Source organism: Pelodiscus sinensis, chromosome 9 (genome assembly GCF_052426305.1).
Source record: "Pelodiscus sinensis isolate ZL-2025 chromosome 9, ASM5242630v1, whole genome shotgun sequence".
In the NCBI taxonomy this organism is placed as follows: Eukaryota; Metazoa; Chordata; order Testudines; family Trionychidae; genus Pelodiscus; species Pelodiscus sinensis.
This window is the reverse complement of record NC_143060.1, coordinates 15,225,811-15,246,085: the sequence shown is the minus strand read 5'-3', so window position 1 is coordinate 15,246,085 and position 20,275 is coordinate 15,225,811. Positions and strand designations below refer to the sequence as shown.

The 20,275-nt window shown below is 42.1% G+C and overlaps 1 protein-coding gene across 18 annotated transcripts in view; it reads left to right on the top strand.

Moving 5' to 3' along the window:
- The window catches only part of DAB1 (DAB adaptor protein 1), a 772,627-nt gene that overhangs the window by 715,645 nt on the left and 36,707 nt on the right, over positions 1–20,275 (top strand). For 14 of the 18 annotated variants that reach the window (XM_014578749.4, XM_075936060.2, XM_075936067.2 and 11 more), the window contains one exon: positions 19,163–19,219. The exons of the other annotated variants lie outside the window; for them this stretch is intronic. In XM_014578749.4, the coding sequence (XP_014434235.3) occupies positions 19,163–19,219 (57 nt within the window). The remainder of the gene's footprint in view (positions 1–19,162; positions 19,220–20,275) is intronic. 18 annotated transcript variants of the gene reach the window in all.

Below are 20,275 nucleotides of genomic sequence, written 5' to 3'. Positions count from 1 at the left end.
ATACTGTTTCTAGTTTTAGATCCCAATTTAGAACACAAGAGCAGCCATTTTGAGTCAGAACAAAGATCCATCTAGCCCAGGATCCTGTCTATCGACAGTGGCCAATGCCAAAAGCCCTAGATGAAGTGAACAGAGCAGGTAATCATCACTTGAGCAGCACTCTCTTATCATCCATTTCCAGACAAACAGAGGTGAGGGACACTATTCCTACCCATCTTGACTAATAGTCATGGACCTAACCTCCATGAATTTATCTAGCTCTTTTTTTAACCTTGTTAAAATCCTAGTCTTCATAACATCCTCTGGCAAGTAGTTCCACAGGTTGATTGTGCGCTGAGTGAAGAAAAACTTCCTTCTTTTTTTAAACTTACTACCTATTAATTTCATTTGGTGACCCCTACCTAGTTCTTATATTATGGGAACAAGTAAATAAGTTTTCCTTATTCACTTTCTCCATACATGTCATGATTTTATAGACCTCTAACATATCCCCCCTTAGACTCCTCTTGTCTAAGCTGAAAGTCCAAGTCTTTTTAATTTCTTTTCATATGGGAACCGTTCCAAACCTCTAATCATTTTTGTTGCCCTTTTCTGAACTTTTTCCAGTGCTCCTATATCTTTTTTGAGATGAGGCAACCACATCTGTAGGCAGTATTCAAGATGTGGGCATACCATGGATTTATATAAAGGCTAAAAGATATTCTCTATCTTATTCTCTATTCCCTCTTTAATTATTCCTAGCATTCTATTTGCTTTTTTGACTGCACTCCACACTGAGTGGATGTTTTCAGAGAACTATCCACAATGACTCCAAGATCTCTCTCTTGAGTAGTTGTATCTAAATTCATCCCCATCATTTTGTATGTATAGTTGGGATTATTTTTTCCAATTTGCAATACTTTACTTTTATCTACATTACGTTTCATTTGCCATTTTGTTGCCCAATCAACTTAGTTTGATGAGATCTTTTTGAAGCTCTTCATAGTCTGCTTTGGTCTTAACTATCTTGAGCAGTTTGGTATCATCTGCAAATGTTGCCACCTCACTGTTTACCTCTTTCTTCAGATCATTTATAAATAACCTGAACAGGACTGGTCCCAGGGTAGAACCTTGGGAGACACCACTAGTTACCTCTCTCCATTCTGAAAACTTACCATATATTCCCACCCTTTGTGTCCTGTCTTTTAGCCAGTTATCAATCCATGAAAGGACCTTCCCTCTTATCCCATGACTGCTAACTTTACTTAAAAGCCTTTGGTGAGGGATCTTGTTAAAGGCTTTCTAGAAATCTAAGTATACTGTATCCACTGCATCCCCTTGTTCACATGTTTGTTGACCCCTTCAAAAAACTCTAGTAGATTAGAAAGGCATTATTTCCCTTTACATGTTGACTTTTCCCCAACAAATTATGTTCATCTATGTGTCTGACAATTTTATTCTTTACTATAGTTTCCTTCCACCTGAAAGCAAAGGAATTTAGATCAGCTGAATATAAATCAAATTATGGATTATTAACAAAGGCTCACATCTCCCAGTGTGGGAGCATTTATATGTACAGTAAACTTCCGATAATCCGGCACCTTTAGGACCCAGGGGGTGCCGGATTATCAGATATGCCAGACTATCGGGGGGGGGGGGCTATGAGGAGTCTGGGGTGGGGTGGGGGGATGCCACCCCAGACCCCTCATAGCCCCCCCTTCCGATAGTCCGGCTCTGCCCCAGGCGTCCCTGATTCAGCTGCTGCTGGTCAGTTTCAGCAGCGGCTGAATTGGGGACGCCTGGAGCAGAGCAGCTGGAGTGCTGCCTGGTTGGTCCGGTAGCACCGACCCTTGGCGCCGTGAGACCAACCCGGCAGCACCCCAGCTTCTCTGCCCCAGGTGTCCCTAAGTCAGCCGCTGCTGATACTGATCAGCGGCTGACTCCAGGAAGCCTGAGGCAGAGCTGCTCTGCCTTGGGCTTCCTGGAGTCAGCCGTTGATCAGTTTCAGCAGCGGCTGAATCGGGGACAGCTGGGGTGCTGCCCGGTTGGTCCCGCAGCCCCGAAGGGCAGCGCTACGGGATCTACCTTGCAGCACTCCAGCTGCTCTGCCCCCGGCTTCCGCGATTCAGCCGCTGGTCAGTTTTAGCAGCAGCTGAATCGGGGAAGCTGGGGGCAGAGCAGCTCCAATGGTCCGGCTGCCCGGAGCACTTCCGGGTTCCTGATGGTGCCGGACCATCAGGAGTACCAGACCATCAAATTCCGGACCATTGGAGTTTTACTGTACTTTTATTTTTGGCCCATCGTTAGTTTTATACCTAAAATGGAGTTTAATGTTTCTTACAAAAACAGTGACACAGCCTGAGTAACAATGGCATGAATTAACTACCATCAGCTTTAGGCATAGGCAAGTAAGTTACCTCGAATGGCCGCTGGATGGAAAGCTGAGGGGTGGTCTATATAGACTAGCCTGGAATGGCATATAACATCTGTCCATACACGCTCTGACATGCCTTAACAGTTCCTTGATCTAGTCCTCTTTGAAAAAGAACTGACTGGCCTCTCATTAGTAAACAATGTGCGTCAAGTAACATGCACGTAGCGTGCACCCTGATGGTGTGCATTAATATACGTGCAGAGGCCTTGAGAGGGACCAGGAGGTTGAAGGGCCAGTCCCAGTAGGTTCAGCCAGCCGGGGTCTGAGTCCCAGCCACTGGTGGCCTCTCCCTGGAAGAACCTGAGAACAAGGGTGTCCCCTGAAGTTAGCACCTAGGTATGTGGTATCTCCTGTCCCCCGTCTGGCTTCTACCCTAATCCCCCTCCCAGTGGTACTGGCCTGATCTCCCCATATGTCCTAATGCTCCTACTCTAGTTTTTCTGCCTCCCCTTCCCCGCATTTCTCCCATGTTTTAGCCTATCTCCCACCTCATTTGCACCCTTCCTCAATCTCCTGTAGTCTTGCTTCCCCATGCCATCGGCCTCTTTCTCTAGTGCTTGCCTCTTGTTTTCTGTCCCCCAGCAATCTTTCACATTGTCTGCTCCCTGCCCTGTTTTTTTAGCCCCACGCACTGGTCTGCCCCCATGTCCTCATCCCTCCACCTTTTCTGTACAGACTCCAGTCTGTGTCCTGGTCTCCATCCCCACCTCATGTCTAGGCTCCAGTCCCTATGTATTGTCCCACCCATGTGTTGCATGCCCCTCTTCCCTCAGCCTTGCATCAAATACCCTCTGACCTGTCGCAGCTTCCTGTACACCCTAGGGTGCAAATTGGATTGACACCCAGCGGGGTTCAGATGGAATAGGAGCCCCATGCCATGAGTCTCAGTACATGTTCTTCTTGGGAATAAATCCCTGGTTTGGGGGCTGGGCAGGGCTGCTGGCCCCTCAGGGCAGTGGACCCCAATTGAGTTCTTTCCAGGGAAGCTTGCTTATGAAGCATACTGCTCTATTTTCTATTCTCTCATCCCAGAAGGGAAACTGACCTGGGTAGCAGGCAGGTTAGAATGTCTTATGGAGTCACCCCTGTCTGTATGAGCATGCCCTCTGAAATGTGGGTGCAGTTTTACGGGCATCACTAGGTCCCCATAGCCCTTTATATCAGATCCCAAGATGCCAGGGGAGGGCACTTTCCCACCCAGCCAGGTTTAGCAACACAGTCCAATCCAGTCCGTGTGAACCAGACTTTCTTTGAGGCCTTAACGTCAATATTTCCCTCCTACTGTCACTCCCCAGACCCTGAAGTGTAGGGGACTTTGCTCCTTACAACCTGCTGGAGGCTTTACCTCCTGACCTAGACACAGCCTGGTGCCTCTCTTAAGGAACTGTTAATGCGCTCACGGTTCATGCTGTATAGTAGGAGAGAACAGGCTCTCTGATGGTCTGCCTTGGGTGGCAGATTGTCTGAATCAGTCTTTGACTGCTATGTTTATACTATTTACAGAGAGCCCCATCCTGCCTATCTTTACTCATCTGAGTTATCCTGTTGGTGCCAATGTGACTGCACAGTTAAGTTTGCAAGATCAGACCCAGAATGTGTCCATAAGCCATAAATTCCCCATCTCCAACATTCATTTTCAAAATCCTGTAACAGCTATCATATCTTTGTTTAGTAATCTTTCTCTTTTTCCCTATTCATGTTGAGTAAATGTTCTGGAGATGTGCGATAAAGTTTTAGGTAGAAAAAGTATTATAAATGATGCTGTTTTCTTATCTCACTGTTCAGAAACCTGCTTTGCTGGACAGTGTTAGCTATTGAGGTCAAAGGAAGAGCTCTTAGAAGTTTATGCATTTCTATCACAAGACACTTTCCCTGACTTTTCCAGGCTTCAAAATTATATCTAAATTATAGATATAGTCTAAAAATTATAGTCATACGGCTAAATGAATCAATTTTAAAATGACAGTGAAAAACATTTCTGCTATAAGATAAAAATAATTTTTGCATTTCAAATGTGTCCTAGACAAAATGGTACTTAAAACAAAAATACTGGCATTTCTTTGAGAAGATTTAAGGTAAAGCTGTGAGTATATGGATCTGCTATTTTCTAAGAAACACGGTTTTCACTTTCCGAGCTAAGGACTATAATAAAGCAATATTATTACTGATACTGGCCACCGACCCTAATCAGGCATCAGTTGTGCCAGGCACATAGAAAGCCACAGACCCTGCCCTTCAGAGTTTACGATCTAATTAGCATTAACAATCCATAAGTTATATACCCTATATTTTAGGATAATACTTACCCCAGAACATAAGATTGAAAGATTATATTGATATTATGGTTTCAGACATTTTAATATGTTTGAACTCTTTGCTTGTATTTATTCTTTGCCAGAGCTAGATCCTCCTTAGCCTATCCAGACCTTGTAAAAATTATTTTCATTCTGAAACATTTTTGTTCTTCTAAACTTGTATAGTTGCGTGTTTCACTTTGAATATGTTGTGAAGTAAACACACACATTAAATATTGCACCAAGAGGCACTAAAATAAGTGTGCATGTTGATAAATATGTGTGTCACAATGGTTCCCAGTCACAGTATTGTAATAAAAGATCTATCAGCATTTCTACCTGTGCTCTTTACATTCACAGATCCTTAACTATAGCAGAGATAATGAGCACTCCTGATAATCTACATAGATACTCACAGCTGTATTCACTCATGGTTTTCTAATCTTTCTTCTCTAGATAAATCTGGTTACAGCTTCTTTTTCTTTGCTTCAGTACCATAATTTTCTAATAATACTTGCTAGAAATTTCAAAAGATTTCTGTAAAGATTCATCCCTTCCTTGCAGCACATGTGACTGAGCACTCATTCTTTGAAATATGTCTTGAAGTTACCCAGAATTAATGCTGGACAACTAGTGCAAAAGATTTACCTTTAAAATCAGCAAATGAATTTCCTTTGGCTGTTCTCATTCCCCAGTTTGTGTTCGCTTTCTATAAACATCCAAACAAGTGTGATTTACCTCCATAAATTCTCACAGAATTGCAATGTTAACTTCACCGCATCAAATATATTTCTGCCAAAAGTGGTATATTTAACAGAAATGAGGAGCAGTGAGCCAGGCAGAGATTGCTGCATCCTCCATAATTAGGACCACGCAGCACTAGCATTAAGATGGTGGTCTTGCATTATGTTCTTTGTTACTGTGTTTTATTTCCTAGCATAGTGCTTTCAGTGACTTTCAATTTAGATGTTCGGCACAAGGATATTATTCATACACCTTCAAGTGTGTCCTGGCAGCACTCGCTTTGATCGGTCTCTTTTCCTGCATTGCTTGTAGCACGTGTACTGCTGCAGGGAGCAAACAAAGAGCACAGAGGCTGATCTGATGATGTGGAAATAGTCTAAAAAGGAAGGGCTGGTTTTGGACTTTATATTTGCCCTGCATTTCATTGTCAGTGGGCTTGCCTAGCTTTGTCATTTGACATGGAATTTTGCAGGATATGAGCCCAAAAGAGAGATTAGTTCCTCTTGATACAATGGGCCTGATTCCAATTTCACATGATTTCCATTGACTTCTGTACAGTTGGTTTGGCTTAATTGTAATGTACATTAGTATAGATGAGATGAGAATCAATTCTGTTGGGTTTTTCATTTTTAATTGAATGGCAAGTAGTTCATGCTTTAAAAATTCTGCCCATACACTATCCAGTTCTGATTAATATAGATTACCAACTGTACCCCTTTTAACATCTTACTGGTAACATATAACATCTGGCCATTAAATAGCATAGCAGGTCCTTTAATGGTGATCATGGCAAAAGTTGATATAAAATATTGTATGACAATATTCCATGGAATCACAATCACTTTTCTTCATGATTTTAAACTGGACAATAACAATTACACAAATCGGAGGGCATGATTTTGGAGGATCTAGAGTTAAGCTCCTTAGTTTACGCAAGTGACATCATACAACTGACAATGTTTGAATTAATGCTGATACTCTTTTGCAACCTTGGAAAATTGAACTCACACCACTTTGCCTCCTTCGCATTTATTGTATCTTGGGAAAGCAGTGAAATCCTAGAACAAGTAGATTATATTTACTTAGGAAGCTTGATGAGTGCCAATGGCTCCATCAAGGATGAAGTTAAAAGGAGATGTGCCTTGGCAACAGTGGCTGCAAGCAAACTGAAGAAATTACGAGCTGATGAACATGTTTGGTACCAAAGTGAAAAGTTAACCCGTCCAAGTCCTAACACTCTCTAGGCTAGAAGTAGCTACATTAAATGAAACTAACATCAGAAGGCTGAGACAGTAGACATGAGAGTTCTAAAGATGGCAGCTGTCAAGTGTAATGAATTTAAAACAAAGGACATTAGAAGGAAAATAGTAAGTGAAATCAGGGTAGACGGTTGTCTGCTGTTGGAAAAATTATAATGGTGGCGATACCATGCAAATTATGGTAAACACAGCCACAGTTAGTTTGACCTAGTGATTGATCACTGTTTTTGTGACATTGTAAGACAGGACATGACCAAGCTGGGCTTAATGGAGGAATTAGCTGCAGATAGGAGTGCGTGGCAACCCTGTATTGCTCCCTGTGTTTGTAAGTTAGATGATGATGCAATGGCTGTACATTCACATAATTTTTAAGACCAATTCACAAATATCCATCCATCCAGTTTCTGCATTATGGAAGCTGGGTGGAACTTTCACTGTATTAGCCCCCTGGAAAAAAAAAAACCTTCAGTACAAAGAAACAAAACTTAGAGGTATAAGTTTACCTGGCATTGTTTTCCTGGTCATTTCTATATTTCTTACTTTATGCAATAACCTTTAAGCTGTATCATTTTCTCTGACTTTGCACTGAGGTAGCCCCCAGAATACCCTCATGCTGGGAGCCCAGGAGTGGGTGTTGTAGAGTAAGCTATATCAGCTTTAAATTTTCTGGGGATGGTCCTAGAAAAGGGAGTCACCAGCTAGCTGTCACAAGTATTGGGCAGACTGCACCTCTGACCACTCCTAGTGTCTTTGAATGCACTCTCTTGCCAGTGTCAGGCCTCGAGTCATCACCTCTCTCAGTGTGCAGTCACGCAAGTCTCCTATTCTCAGAATGCCCCTTGGCTGCAGTTGCCTGGCATTGACCATGATTACCTCAGCAGACCTGACTTACGTTCAGCCCCTTCAGCTCTGGAGCTATGACCACTGGCATTGAATGACCAGAGATCTTCTTTAGGCAAAGTAGAGTTTATTTTGAACTAATGCTTTACCAGGTGTCTGCCCTTCTTCCACCTGGGGCTCCTGGTAGATCTAAACTAACAGGTACCACGATACCCATTGAGACGAGGTGGCAGTTGGTTCCCTTAAATCACAAACCAGTTCAGTCTTTTTGCTTCAGAGAATTGCTTTCAGTCCAGCTCCTCCCCTGGCAATGCCAACACCCATGTGCGAAGGGCATGTCTACACTTAAAACACAACTGGCAGACACAGTTAACCAGAATTAACTTTCTAATGCAGGTCAGGCCTAACTAACTTTTTAAACTGTTTATAGCCCTTTGGTCTGCTAGTTCCCACTACTGGCCAGACAAGCCTTGCATCTTCCTTGGAGAGAGGGTGCAGAATGCTCAAAGTGAATAGCTTTCCATTTATCTTTTCCAGTATGTGTGAGACTGTTCTTTCCTTCTTGGAAGCTATTCTTTTCCCAGCAAGAGCCCCCATCCAATTAAAGCAATGTAAGTGCATAATAAACATTTTACTAACTCATTATAGGGTACTAGGCCATCTGAAAAAGGTGCATCACATACACTATTCATACATTTATTAACGCAGGCCCACACCTATTACTCCTATTGCAAAATGCATGAGAAATGATAGTAGATGTATTATACATTTCATTACCTTACTCTTTAGTGTTGGACTCGGGCAGGTCATCCCATACAAGTGCCAATACAACCTTCATACTGCATTATTATGTATAGATATGTCAATCCTGGCTTTTTTTTTATCACATATGATCACACATACATGGTCTTAAGGGTCCGTGTCACCTTAATTTAGCATTTAGCATTGCAGATAATAAAGGGCTTTATTCTCAAGCCTGGTTATAACTTCAGTACTGCTAACCCCTAGCGTTCAAAAGTGAGTGGCTTAAAAAAAATCGTTTTTAATAATCAGTTTGGGGTTGTTTTTTATTTGCCTCTGGTTTGTTTGGGGAGGTGGCTGTTGGAGGAAATTTTGAGTCTGTAGGCTATTGGATTTATTTCATCTTTAAAGACTTTTTGCTGCTACCAGATAGCCTTGTATCTTCGCTTATATTACCTACCCCCCCTAAAAAGATATTCATACATCACCACATGACTCTAGGAGCGGAGATCTTAACAAGGTCACCAGATGTCATGGTACTCACAACAAAAGTCACAAGAGCTGGTACTGTGGCCGCTTTATGCGCTACAGATGCCATAAACATGCTATCATCCTGCCAATAATTCCCCTGGAATTGGGAAATGCTCTACTATCATTTACCATGCATTTTGTAATCTGGGGATGCATGTGCAGCTTCTGGGCCCTTCACTTCTGTTTCCCATTCCCAGCTTAGGGAGAGGGAAGAGGGCAGAACTCTGCTCCCATCACTGTATATTAAGGGAAGTATAACTCATGGAAGCTGAGAGTGAGGTTAGCCCTGAGATTCAGGTAGCCAGAACCAGCTCCATTACACTCTGTCCCCCTTCCTGTGTTGAACAGAAATCTAGGGCAGGCCAGATTCTTCCTCAGTGTACACCAAAACATTTCACCTCATTTGTTTGCGTTGAAATTCTATCATATGTGCATACACACACGCACACACTCTTTCTCCTACACATACACTAGTGTAACAATAGTATATAAATCTACCAATAAAAAGGGGCTGCTGCTGTTCTGTATTAAGTGGTAAGATATATTGTATTTTAAATTCTCTTTGTATTCTAGTGGCTGCGTAGAGTGAAAGTGAAGTCTCCGGGGTATTGTTAGTACAGTACTTAAACAAGGAGGACACTCATTTTTCTAGAGTGTGAATATCAAGCCCTCTTAGTACATATTAAATATAAATTTCAATGGCAAGCAGGCTGTGTCAACTCTCAAAGCCATGAGTAATGTGGTGACATTTAATTTAACTGCTTAAGTGGCATTTCTGGGCTTGCCACGTTGTTTTTTAAATACTTGTGATGTGACTACTCACTCTAAATGAAAAATTGATTGTTCTGATAATACAAAAGGGAAGGAAGAAACTGATTTTATCAGTTTAAAATGCTAAATACTGAATTTCACTGATATATGCTTGAGATTAAAAACTGTGTAGTGACTACAGGATAATACCTCTTAACATGGGCTTTCTTTAATGTCAGCGCTCTTCAAATTTAACCTGCTGTATTTTTAATACGCTTTCTAAAATCATAAGCCACTCCCTGGCAAAGGGGAGTTCTTATTTGGGGGATTCTTTAGCCCATTATGAAAATATTATGAGGTATTGAGATCTAAGCGCCAAATTCAAATGGGGGTTTGGTCTCATTTCTGTTGTTAATAATAAAGGCAGTGGTGTTCAAATTCCAGTTCCTGTACCAGTGTGCCAGTTCCTGTGCAAACAAAAGAAAAACCATCTGCCTCCGAGAGCTTAGAGTCAAAAAACAAAATTGGAGAAGGGGTAATGCCGCAAAACAGCCAGGGCTACTCTAGGCACATGTCTTATTAGTTCCATTCGCATTTTCCAATCGGTAAATAAAATAATGGTTGCAGAGTATTTCTATTTGGGAAGAGCTTTATGCACAATAATTTAAAAGGGAATTTTTAAAGAATAAAGAGTAAAACTTAAAGGAGAAGTTGTCAGGTAATGTATATAATAGTCACCACATTTAGATTCTTGATTGACTAGATTCTATCAGAGAGAGACACCTAGAATGAGTCTTTCAGATCACTTTTCCCTCAAAGATAAACACCTCGGGTACAGAGGGAATTCAGAATTAACTCAGCTTCAAATCAAATGGAATAAAATAACCCAAAAGGTATCAATAAACATATTTTGATTATCTGAAGAAGCCTACTTTTTATGAATTATAATACTTTTTATGAATTTATAATTACGCACAAATATCTCTTCAGTAAACTACTTTGTCAGTTGCTCTTAAGCTTACCCACACTTGATTGAATGCTATAGCATTTACTTATAAAAAACATTGCTTTTTTTTTAAAGCAGTCCCCTGTGAACTAACAAAGGGATGGAGGGGAGAAAGAGCAGAAAGACTGGCATGAGGTATATCGCTGCAGCTGGCAGTGTAATTTCCAGTTTGGGTTCTCTCTTTCTCTCGGGTGCATGCACATATGCTCACACACCCACACACAGTTGGTATTAGCAAGCTAAATATAACTCTGTTGCTGTGGTGACATGAGCTGGCCACTTAAGTACTTACCAAGGGTCTCAGATGGATTTGTACTCATATGACTAGCCCAGGCCATCACCTGCTCTGGTATGCCTATGCTGCTATTTTTAATGTGATAGCTTGATCAAAGCTAGTACATGTAAATCTATCCAGCTGCAGTGTAGACATGCTCGAAGACTAAGCTAACTAAGCTAACATATATATATATATATATATATATATAAAAAATATTTAGGTATCTTATATTGTGATCTGAATCTTGCCAAGCTCAAGTTCAGGTTCACTGTCCCAGTGAGAGATGTCCAAAGGAAGGATCTCTTAAATGGGAGAACCTTCCTTGAGATATTAAAAAAGAGTTTTGTCCCATGGCACCAACAATAAGAGATCATAGCAGAAGGTTTTAAGAAGAGAAGCAAACAGTGAGGAACCACGTTAGCCAAAAATGAACATCATTTCAACTAAGCTTGAAAGTGATCAGAGCTCTAATGCAGTTACTCTAGGCCAGGTTCCCATATGATTTAAATATATGTAACTTGAATGGAGTCAGTGGAGCTAAGTCAACCTATGCCAGTTGAAGATTTGGTCGTAACTGCTTATAGCAATCAATTCCACACTTGCAAAATAGGCCTGATTCTGTCCTCGGTTATACTTGTGCAAATCCAGAGTAACAACAACATGTTATGAGGAATTACTGTACTGTAAGGGTACATCTACACTGAGGCACTGTTTTGGGATACTTCTGGTATCTTGGAATAGCATTTTCCACATCTTGACAGCATGCCCATTATTTCAAAATGTAATCGAAATAATGGGCACGCTATTCTGATATCCTGGTAAACCTTGTTCCAAGAGGATTAAGGGATTTGTCGGAATAGCACTCTGTTTCAAAATAAGCTTGAAATAAGGTATGCAATTTGCGTAGCTCAAATTGTGTAGCTTATTTCGAGCTAGCGCTGCTGTGTAAGCACACCCTCAGTGAGAGAAGGATCTGGTACTTGGCATGCTCTTTAGCTATGTCTACACTGCAACACTATTTCGGATACTTCTGGTATCCTGAAATATCTCTTTACTGTCTTTGAAACAAGCCTGTTATTTTGAAATATAATGAGCTCGCTACTCCAATGTCTCTCTAAACCTCGTTCCACAAGTATTAAGAGACGTTTTGGAATAGTTGTTTATTTTATAGTGGTAGTCAGTGCCAAATTATGAAATAAGTTATTTCGAAATTAACTCAAAATAAGCTACACAATTTGCATAGCTCAAATTGTGTAGCTTATTTCGAGCTAAGCATATCGTGTAGACACACCCTTGAAGACATGACAGTCTGTGTATGAATTCATTAGAGATGGCCCTGGACCAAAATCCCAGATCCAAACATTCCTGAACATTGGGAAGTGCAGACCTAACATTAAGCACAGCTTGGCTTTTGATAATGGGTTATTGTAAATAATAAATAAACCCCCAGATTTACAAACCCTTTAAATTTTGATAAAGCCTGGAATCCTGATTCAAGCATTGTGGCTTACGCCCATCTGAAAAATATACAATGGGGGGGTTTAAAGAACTCATTTTGATTCTAGAAAGGTTAGCAGTTTCAACATTATATCAGCATTTTAAGGAAATCTTTGTGTATGTATGGATGCAAATTCTGAAAGTTTAAAATATTTACCATACATTTGACTTGAAATATATTTAACAAAATATAAATACATCATGAAGATACAAACTCAGGGACTTGAGTATCTTTTTAAATGGTGCAATTGAGAATTTGACCCTGTTTTACCAAGTAGTGGTGCTTTGTATATTGCCTCTTGGTCTCCAGATGTCATTTTGTTTTTCTTCTACTGCCCTGCTGACTTTCTTGCACCACTCAGTTCAGTGTCCTGATCTCTATACAAAGTGAGCTGAAACTCAGTCAAGCAACTTCAGTTCAGTGTAAGAGCTACTTTATATCCATTTACTCCAAACCAGAAAGTTTGTTGTTTATCACATCTTTGTTCAGACAGCCTCTTTCAATATCAGCATACACCCTTGCACACAAGTACCTGTGTCAAGCATCTGTTCTCTTATCAAAAATACATTCTAGACATATGCAGCTTGTATTAGCTGACTGATGTTCTGCTCTTGGAACTCCTCGTGACATTCTCAAGAGCTTGCTCAGAGGAAAGGAGGAAGAAATAAAAAGTTAATTACTTTTCTTACTGCTTAATTACTGCACTTACTACTTTATTGTCATTTTAACCCGCTGAGCTGTATATTAGAGAATATGATGAGGCTGCCATGCACTTTTCATCCTTTTTTGAGAACTGCTTCTTCTTTCATCCTCTGAAGTTTCTGTACCATGATTCTAGAGCCGTCATGTTACTGTCTCATTCAGAATTAAAGTACAAAAATGTTTAAGTTAGGTCCTCAGGTTAGGGATGTTAAATTGCGAGTAACTGACTAATCGAATAGTCGATGCATTTTTGTATCGACTATTTGATTAGTCAATAGGGTGCCTCTGCCTTTGAAATATAGGTATACTTCAAAGGTGAAAGTGCCAAATGGACCGCAGGGTCAGCTGGGGACTCCCTCCACTGACTCCAGGCTCCGTGCGGCGCTACCTCTTTGAAATGCCATGGGGAGCCTGGCATCAGGCTCCTCGCAGTGTTTCAAAGCAGCAGCGCCCTGTGGAGCCCTGGATCAGCAGGGGATGTCCCCAGCTGATCCTGGGCTCCACGTGGAACTGCCACTTTGAAATGCCACATGCAGCCTGTGGACAGCATTTCAAAGTGGCAGCGTCATGTAGAACCCAGGGTCTGGCTCCAGGTTCCACACAGTGCTGCCACTTTGAAGTACCCCCTCCTCTTCCCCCACCTGCCTTGCTGCCTCTTTCTGACAGAGACAGCAGGCGGGGGAGAAGCAACTAGTCAACTAGCCTGTCGCATTTGCTTATCGGATAGTCAACTAGTCCTTCACATCCCTACTCATGTAATGTCCATTGAATTCAGTAGCGCATTTCTGATTAACACCAGCTAAATAGCTGCACTATTATTTCTTTAGTAGGGTTTGCAGGTTGTTTTACAGACCTGTGAGTACAGAGGTCCCTGCCTCAGACTTCTTCTGCTGTAAATCTGTATCTTTGCAATAATTCAACAAACCAACAAAGTACTTTTCCAACCCCTACTGGAATCAACAAAGTGTAGCAGCTTACCACAACTTTATAGTCATACTCTCTAGACTTTTCTCACATATTTTCCAACTCCTGAATAATACACCTTCCACTTCCTTGTTTCCACTGAACAATGAAAAATTTCATAAGAAGTGCTTTAAGAAGCCAGATTTAAATATTTAATGTTAAAGGATTTGGAATAAAGGTGATATAGCTACATAGGAAGATGCAGCTTTTATTAGAAGACCTAATGCCACCAAGATATGAGAATTGATGCTGTTTTCACTGCCCACCTCTGGGTGGTTACAACTGACTTTTGTGTGCCTTCTTAATTAGCTGTGGAGGTGTTTTGATTAAAATGAGATGCATTTTCCAATAATTGAAGTCAGCTTTTACATCACAACACAGAGAAATCCACAGAGACAGGAACTGTACAGGAAGATCAAGGAACCAAGTATCTTTCCATATTTCTCTCTCCCTCTTCCTCTCCCTCTCTCTCTCTCTCTCTCTCTTTTTAACATAGTCCCCTGGGAGGGTGGGAGAGGATTGTTTACTTTAAGTGAGGAGGCTAAATCCATTTGTATGAAATGTCTAACCAAAGACAGACTTAATTAACCACATTCTGTCTTCTGTTACACTAATGCAACCCCAGTGAAGTTGCTATTGTTCCAGGCAAAAATAGACACTGGGGGTGTGTCTAGACTATATGGCTCCATCGACGGAGCCATGTAGATTAGGCAGGACAGCAAAGGAAAATGAAGCTGCTGTTTAAATAATCGCCGCTTCATTTAAATAAAAATGACCGCCACGCCATGCCAATCAGCTGATTGTCGACACAGTGCGGCAGTCTAGACGGGAATCTGCCAGCCCCAGAACCCTTCGTCAGCAGATCCTTTATGCCTCGTGAAATGAGGCTTACAGGATCTGCCGACAAAGGGTTCTGGGGTTGGCAGATCCCCGTCTAGACTGTCGTGCTGTGCTGACAATCAGCTGATCGGCACAGTGCGGTGGCCATTTTGATTTAAATGAAGTGGCGATTATTTAAATTGCAGCTTCATTTCCCTTTTTCGCGTAAACTTATCTACATACCTCCGTCGACAGAGCCATGCAGTTTAGACGTACCCTAGTATTTCACCTTTTGGAAGTGTCTCCTTAACAGTAGGTGATGCTGAGCGTAAATTGCTGGAGGATGCATCCCAAATGCCACATGATAATTGGGCACTTAGGGTACGTCTAGACTACAGGCTTTTGTCCACAGATACTGTCGACAAAGCTTCTGTCGACAAAGAGCGTCTAGACTACAGCCAGTTCTGTCAACAAAGCAAGCTGCTTTGTCGACAAAACCCTGTAGTCTAGACACAACCCTAGATGCAATAACACCTTCTGTGGACAGAACTCTGTCGACAAAAGGCATTATGCCTCGTAAAATGAGGTTACCAGCGTCGACAAAACTGCTGAGTTCTGTCGACGTTATGTCGACAGAACTCAGCGGTAGTGTAGACGCAGGTATAGTTTTGTCGACAAAAGTCCACTTTTGTCGACAAAACTCTGTAGTCTAGACACACCCTTAGGGATGTGCAGTGACATGATGGGCACATTTTTTTCTGGGTCATCCCACTGCAGTACCATCAAGTTATTAGTAATGGTCTGTTATATCGTACATGTGTTTGTTCCATGCTACAGTTTGGTTACTTTTCAAATGATTTTACAGAGCAATCGTAGCTGCAGGAGTATGGCTAGCAGCAGAATGAGTAGGTAGACAGCAGCATAACCTGTAAAGAGTTGGTAGAGATGGCTAGGTGAAGTGCTGGCCAAAACCAAGAAAAATAATCTGTTGGCCAAAGCCTGAGGTCCTTATTCAAGCCCTAAGCCATTCAATTTTTATCTCAGCTGTGTTTGCCACATTGTAGTCTTCTGATGTCATTTAAGTCAGGTGATTTAATATTACAGGCAGTCCCTGGGTTACGTACAAGATAGGGACTGTAGGTTTGTTCTTAAGTTGAATTTGTATGTAAGTCGGAACTGGTACATATTGTAGGGGAAACTCTAGCCAAACATTTCTCCAGAGCTCAGTTTTATTCTCCCACACCTCACTTCCCTCAGTCCTTTATTCTCAAGCTGAGGTGTCTGCCGAGAAAAGCCGCTCCGCATCTCCCTGGTCTGCTGGTGGGGGGGGGGGGGGGCGCTAGCTTCGCGTCTCCCTGGTCTGCTGGAGGGAAGCAGCTAGTGCGGGGTTGCCTCACCCCGTTTGTAAGTAGGTATCTGATGTAAGTCGGATCCATGTAACCCGGGGACTGCCTGTATTTTTATAGATGAGAATGGAATTTTTAGTGTATTTCATTATACATACAATTACACCCACCCCTATAAGTTTAGATGATTCCTTTAAAAAAAATATTCTGTTGCAGGATACAAAAAGGTCATTTATAATCTTAGATGTACATTTATTCATTCACTGGATGATTTACCTGGTGTTTCTTGGGTGTGGTGGCTCAGGGCAGGGGGTGGGATGTGCAGGAATTAGGGCAGCTGGATGGAGGTGTAGGGCGGGGGCTCAGGGCAAGATATGTTGGGTGCAGGAGTCAAGGCAGGATGTGGGGTGAGCAGGAGTCAGGGTAGGGGGTTGGTAGTGTAGGAGTTAGGGCAGGGAGGTTCTTAGGGTGTAAACGTGGGGGATGCAGGAGTAATGGCAGGAGACTGGATAGGGGGTGGTCACCATCAAGCATGCCAGGTGGCAGCATCCCAGGGCTGACTAGGGCATCAGGAACCACATTGGCCGGTCCTCCGCCCCTAGAGCCGGGGCTGGCCAAGGCAGCAGGGACCACACTGTCCAGCCAGTGGATCCTTTGGACTAAGTGGGGCAGTGTGGGCCACTAGGTATGGTGGCCAGCAACAGCTAGAGCCTTGCACCAAGCCAGCCATTCTGTTCCCAATGTGTCTGCCCTTCTGTGGTTATTTGACATCATGACTGTTGCTGTTATCAGACTTCTCCCTTTTCATTTGATTAGACACAATCGAATTCCAGGTACAGCTCATTGCCCTGGAACAACCAAACCTTGATCTTGCTTTAAGTTAGAATAAGAGGGAGCTGCATGCCAAATTTGATGGCCCTTATTCTGACCATTCAGGAGGACTATTCTGAACAGACAGACCCGCAGACACACAAACTCTCAAATGTATAGTAGATAAATACACTTTTCAAAAGCCAAAGTTTTACCTGGTTAAATAGACATTTCATTTTGCTGCATATATTATTTGCTTTTAGAGACTTTTTTTAGCCCACATTTATAATATCAATTTACAGTAAAAGCTTTTTTTATCCAGCACTTCATCAACCAGCAAAGTCAAGAAACTGTCATTTCTGATATGCACAGAAAGTCCAGTTTATAGTGGGGTTGATGTAGGCACCACAAGGGGCTGAAACGTAGGAGGGGTTGTGGGGCACAGACTCTAGGAGAGAGTTTGGGTCTGAGAGGGAGCTCAGACCATGGGAGGAGTTCGGGATGCCGGATGGGAGAAGGCACTTAACAGAGCACCCAGAGCCAGCAGCATGTGTTTCTACTGGTGGTGCCCATCTCACACATGCCTCGGTGCACATGAACATTTATTCCTCATATGGATATAAAAATTAGAAGAAACATTCTTCCCTGCTAGTGCTGGTGAAGGTATGGCCCAGTGGCTCTACCTCCATCCCCCATCCCTGAGCACTGCCTCTGTAGCTCCCGGCCCATTGGCTGGGAACGATGGCCAATGGGACCTATGGAGTACAGTACCTCTGCCACACTCCAAATCCCTCCCTCTTAATTAACTGGCATTTTACATTTACCAGCACCCCAGAACCCTCCCTCCTGCAGCATGCAGGATAAAAGGGATTTTACTGTATTTACCTAAGAATGCCAACACCTACTCTTTGCATCTTTTTCCTTACAAAACACATTGGAAATGTAGCACTTAGTGAAAGCTGCATTAGACACTCATTGATATTTTCAGTCCATTGCATACATTTTGTAAAGAGAATAATAAAGGTACAGTGATTCCATGTGTTGCACTTTGTCATTCCATCCAAATTTGTTTTAATGTTACTATTTGAAGAATATGCTTAATTAGATGTTCTCTTTAGTCATTCATATTTGTAACACTGAAAGATGAAACTTACCATTGCTTCTGTTTCTCCACAAGCTGCTGCAGGGACTAACCCCTAACATTGGTAGAATAACTTTAGTTTTTGTCTACATACTGCACTATATTCAACATCTTCTTATGTATGTTAAGCATAAAGAAGCTGTCTCTTCTGAAATGAACAGTTGCTTTAGGAGACAGGTTGCTTTATGTATTAAATCTGGTAAAATAATTGAAGATAATGTGTCTTTGGTACACTTTGGGGGGCATTCAGATGATTTAGTGATAATACATAATTCAGATTGGTATCACACCAATCCTGAGTGGCACAAAGATGAGGACAAGAGAAACGAAAGTGGCATCTTTATGGCTCCTTAAATTTGGGAGCCCAAGGATGTTCCAGTGGAGGCCAAGTCAAAGCACCCCTAGGGCTAATTTAAATGAGCTGCTCCTGAAGGATCATTCAACCAGCAGGGATTGGTGGATCACATAGTAATTCAGCTCCACCTTTTTTTCTGCTCCCTTCTTCCCCAGCCAGCGTTGATAGAACCTGTGCGCTGGGGAGTTGGGTACCATTGGAGGTGACATAAAGCCAGCTATGCCCCCTCATGCCTTTCCAGGGTTCCCTCACTCTGAACCTTAGTTAGAGGTCGAAGGTACTAGTTCCACTGAAGCCAGTAAAGATTTCCATTCGTTTCAGTGGGAGCAGGCTGTACAGTGAATTTTTATAGCAAAATTTATAAATCCCTAAAGCAGTCACTATTTATAATGTCTGCACTGACCTAGCCTTATACATGACAAGTTGGCATTTGTACAAGAGCGTACTATAGGCAAGTGGAGTGCATTGTATGTTAGCAGCATTCAAACACACACACAGTTTTTAGTGTGTGATTTGTTATCTTTGAGGTGAGTACAGCAGCTTGCTACAAGACAGAAGGAGTTTTCATTTCAGTAGTGAAGTCAATAATTATGGAGGTTATCATTGTCCTGCTCAGAACTTCATGTCATTTTCATAAATCATTCATTTCATTGTCATAAATCATGCTTTACAGCTGCAGAATGGAAACTTATTGCTGGACTTTGATGAAAATCTTGTAACAGTCACTCAGGTAAGACACTAAAACTGTGAAAGGAAAACTGAGATGAAATCACCAGTAGAATTAGCGCTATTTGAAAATGTTTAATTTGAGTTGAGCTACACCAGAATGTAGCTAATGCAAAATATAAATAATTTTAAAAGAAATTATATAGCTGGAAAATTCATGTATGTGGTGACACTGAAAATGGAACTGTCTAAAATCAATGAAAGGTAAAAATTAGCTCCCAAAATTTCTGCTAGTGGCTGAAATTCCATTTATGTGAAAGCAGCTGTACTCATTTAGACCAGTCCAGAATTTAGCTCTCGCTGGGGTCCAGAACTAGAACTCCTAATGCAAACAATCCCAGACTTCGAAGGATTTGAAATCCAGATTAAAGTGTCACTGTTCAAGCCTCTTTAGCAAGAATCCAATGAAGTTATTTTCACACTAAATTACAATTTACATTTGCTAACAAAACTTGCCAGTGTCCTGTACAAAGAGTTGCAGTCAAGCCCAAATGAACGCTGTTGTCAATATATTGCTCTTCTTCTGGGGTCACCCTGGGGAAGAGCATATTAGAATAAACAGTAATGGCGGTTCTGTATTTCTCTGTCAAGTTAACATGGATCCTACCACTTTAATATCTCTGGGTATGTCTACACTACAAAGTTAGTTCGAACTAACGGACGTTAGTTCGAACTAACTTTAATAGGTGCTACACTAGCGCTCCGCTAGTTCGAATTTGAATCGAACTAGGGGAGCGCTTAGTTCGAACTAGGTAAACCTCATTTTACGAGGACTAACGCCTAGTTCGAACTAGCTAGTTCGAACTAAGGGCTGTGTAGCCCTTTAGTTCGAACTAGTGGGAGGCTAGCCCTTCCCAGGTTCCCCCTGGTGGCCTCTCTGGGCACAACCAGGAAAACTCTTCTCCTCTCCCCCAGCCCCGGGCCCTTAAAGGGGTAGACTCTGGCCAGACGGCACTGGAGTCAGCCAGCCCTGCCAGGAGTCTCTGCCCCGAACCAGTGGCCCCACCATGAGCCAGGCAGCCAGTGGGAGTGACATGTCCCCTGCCCAGTCCCCCAGCAC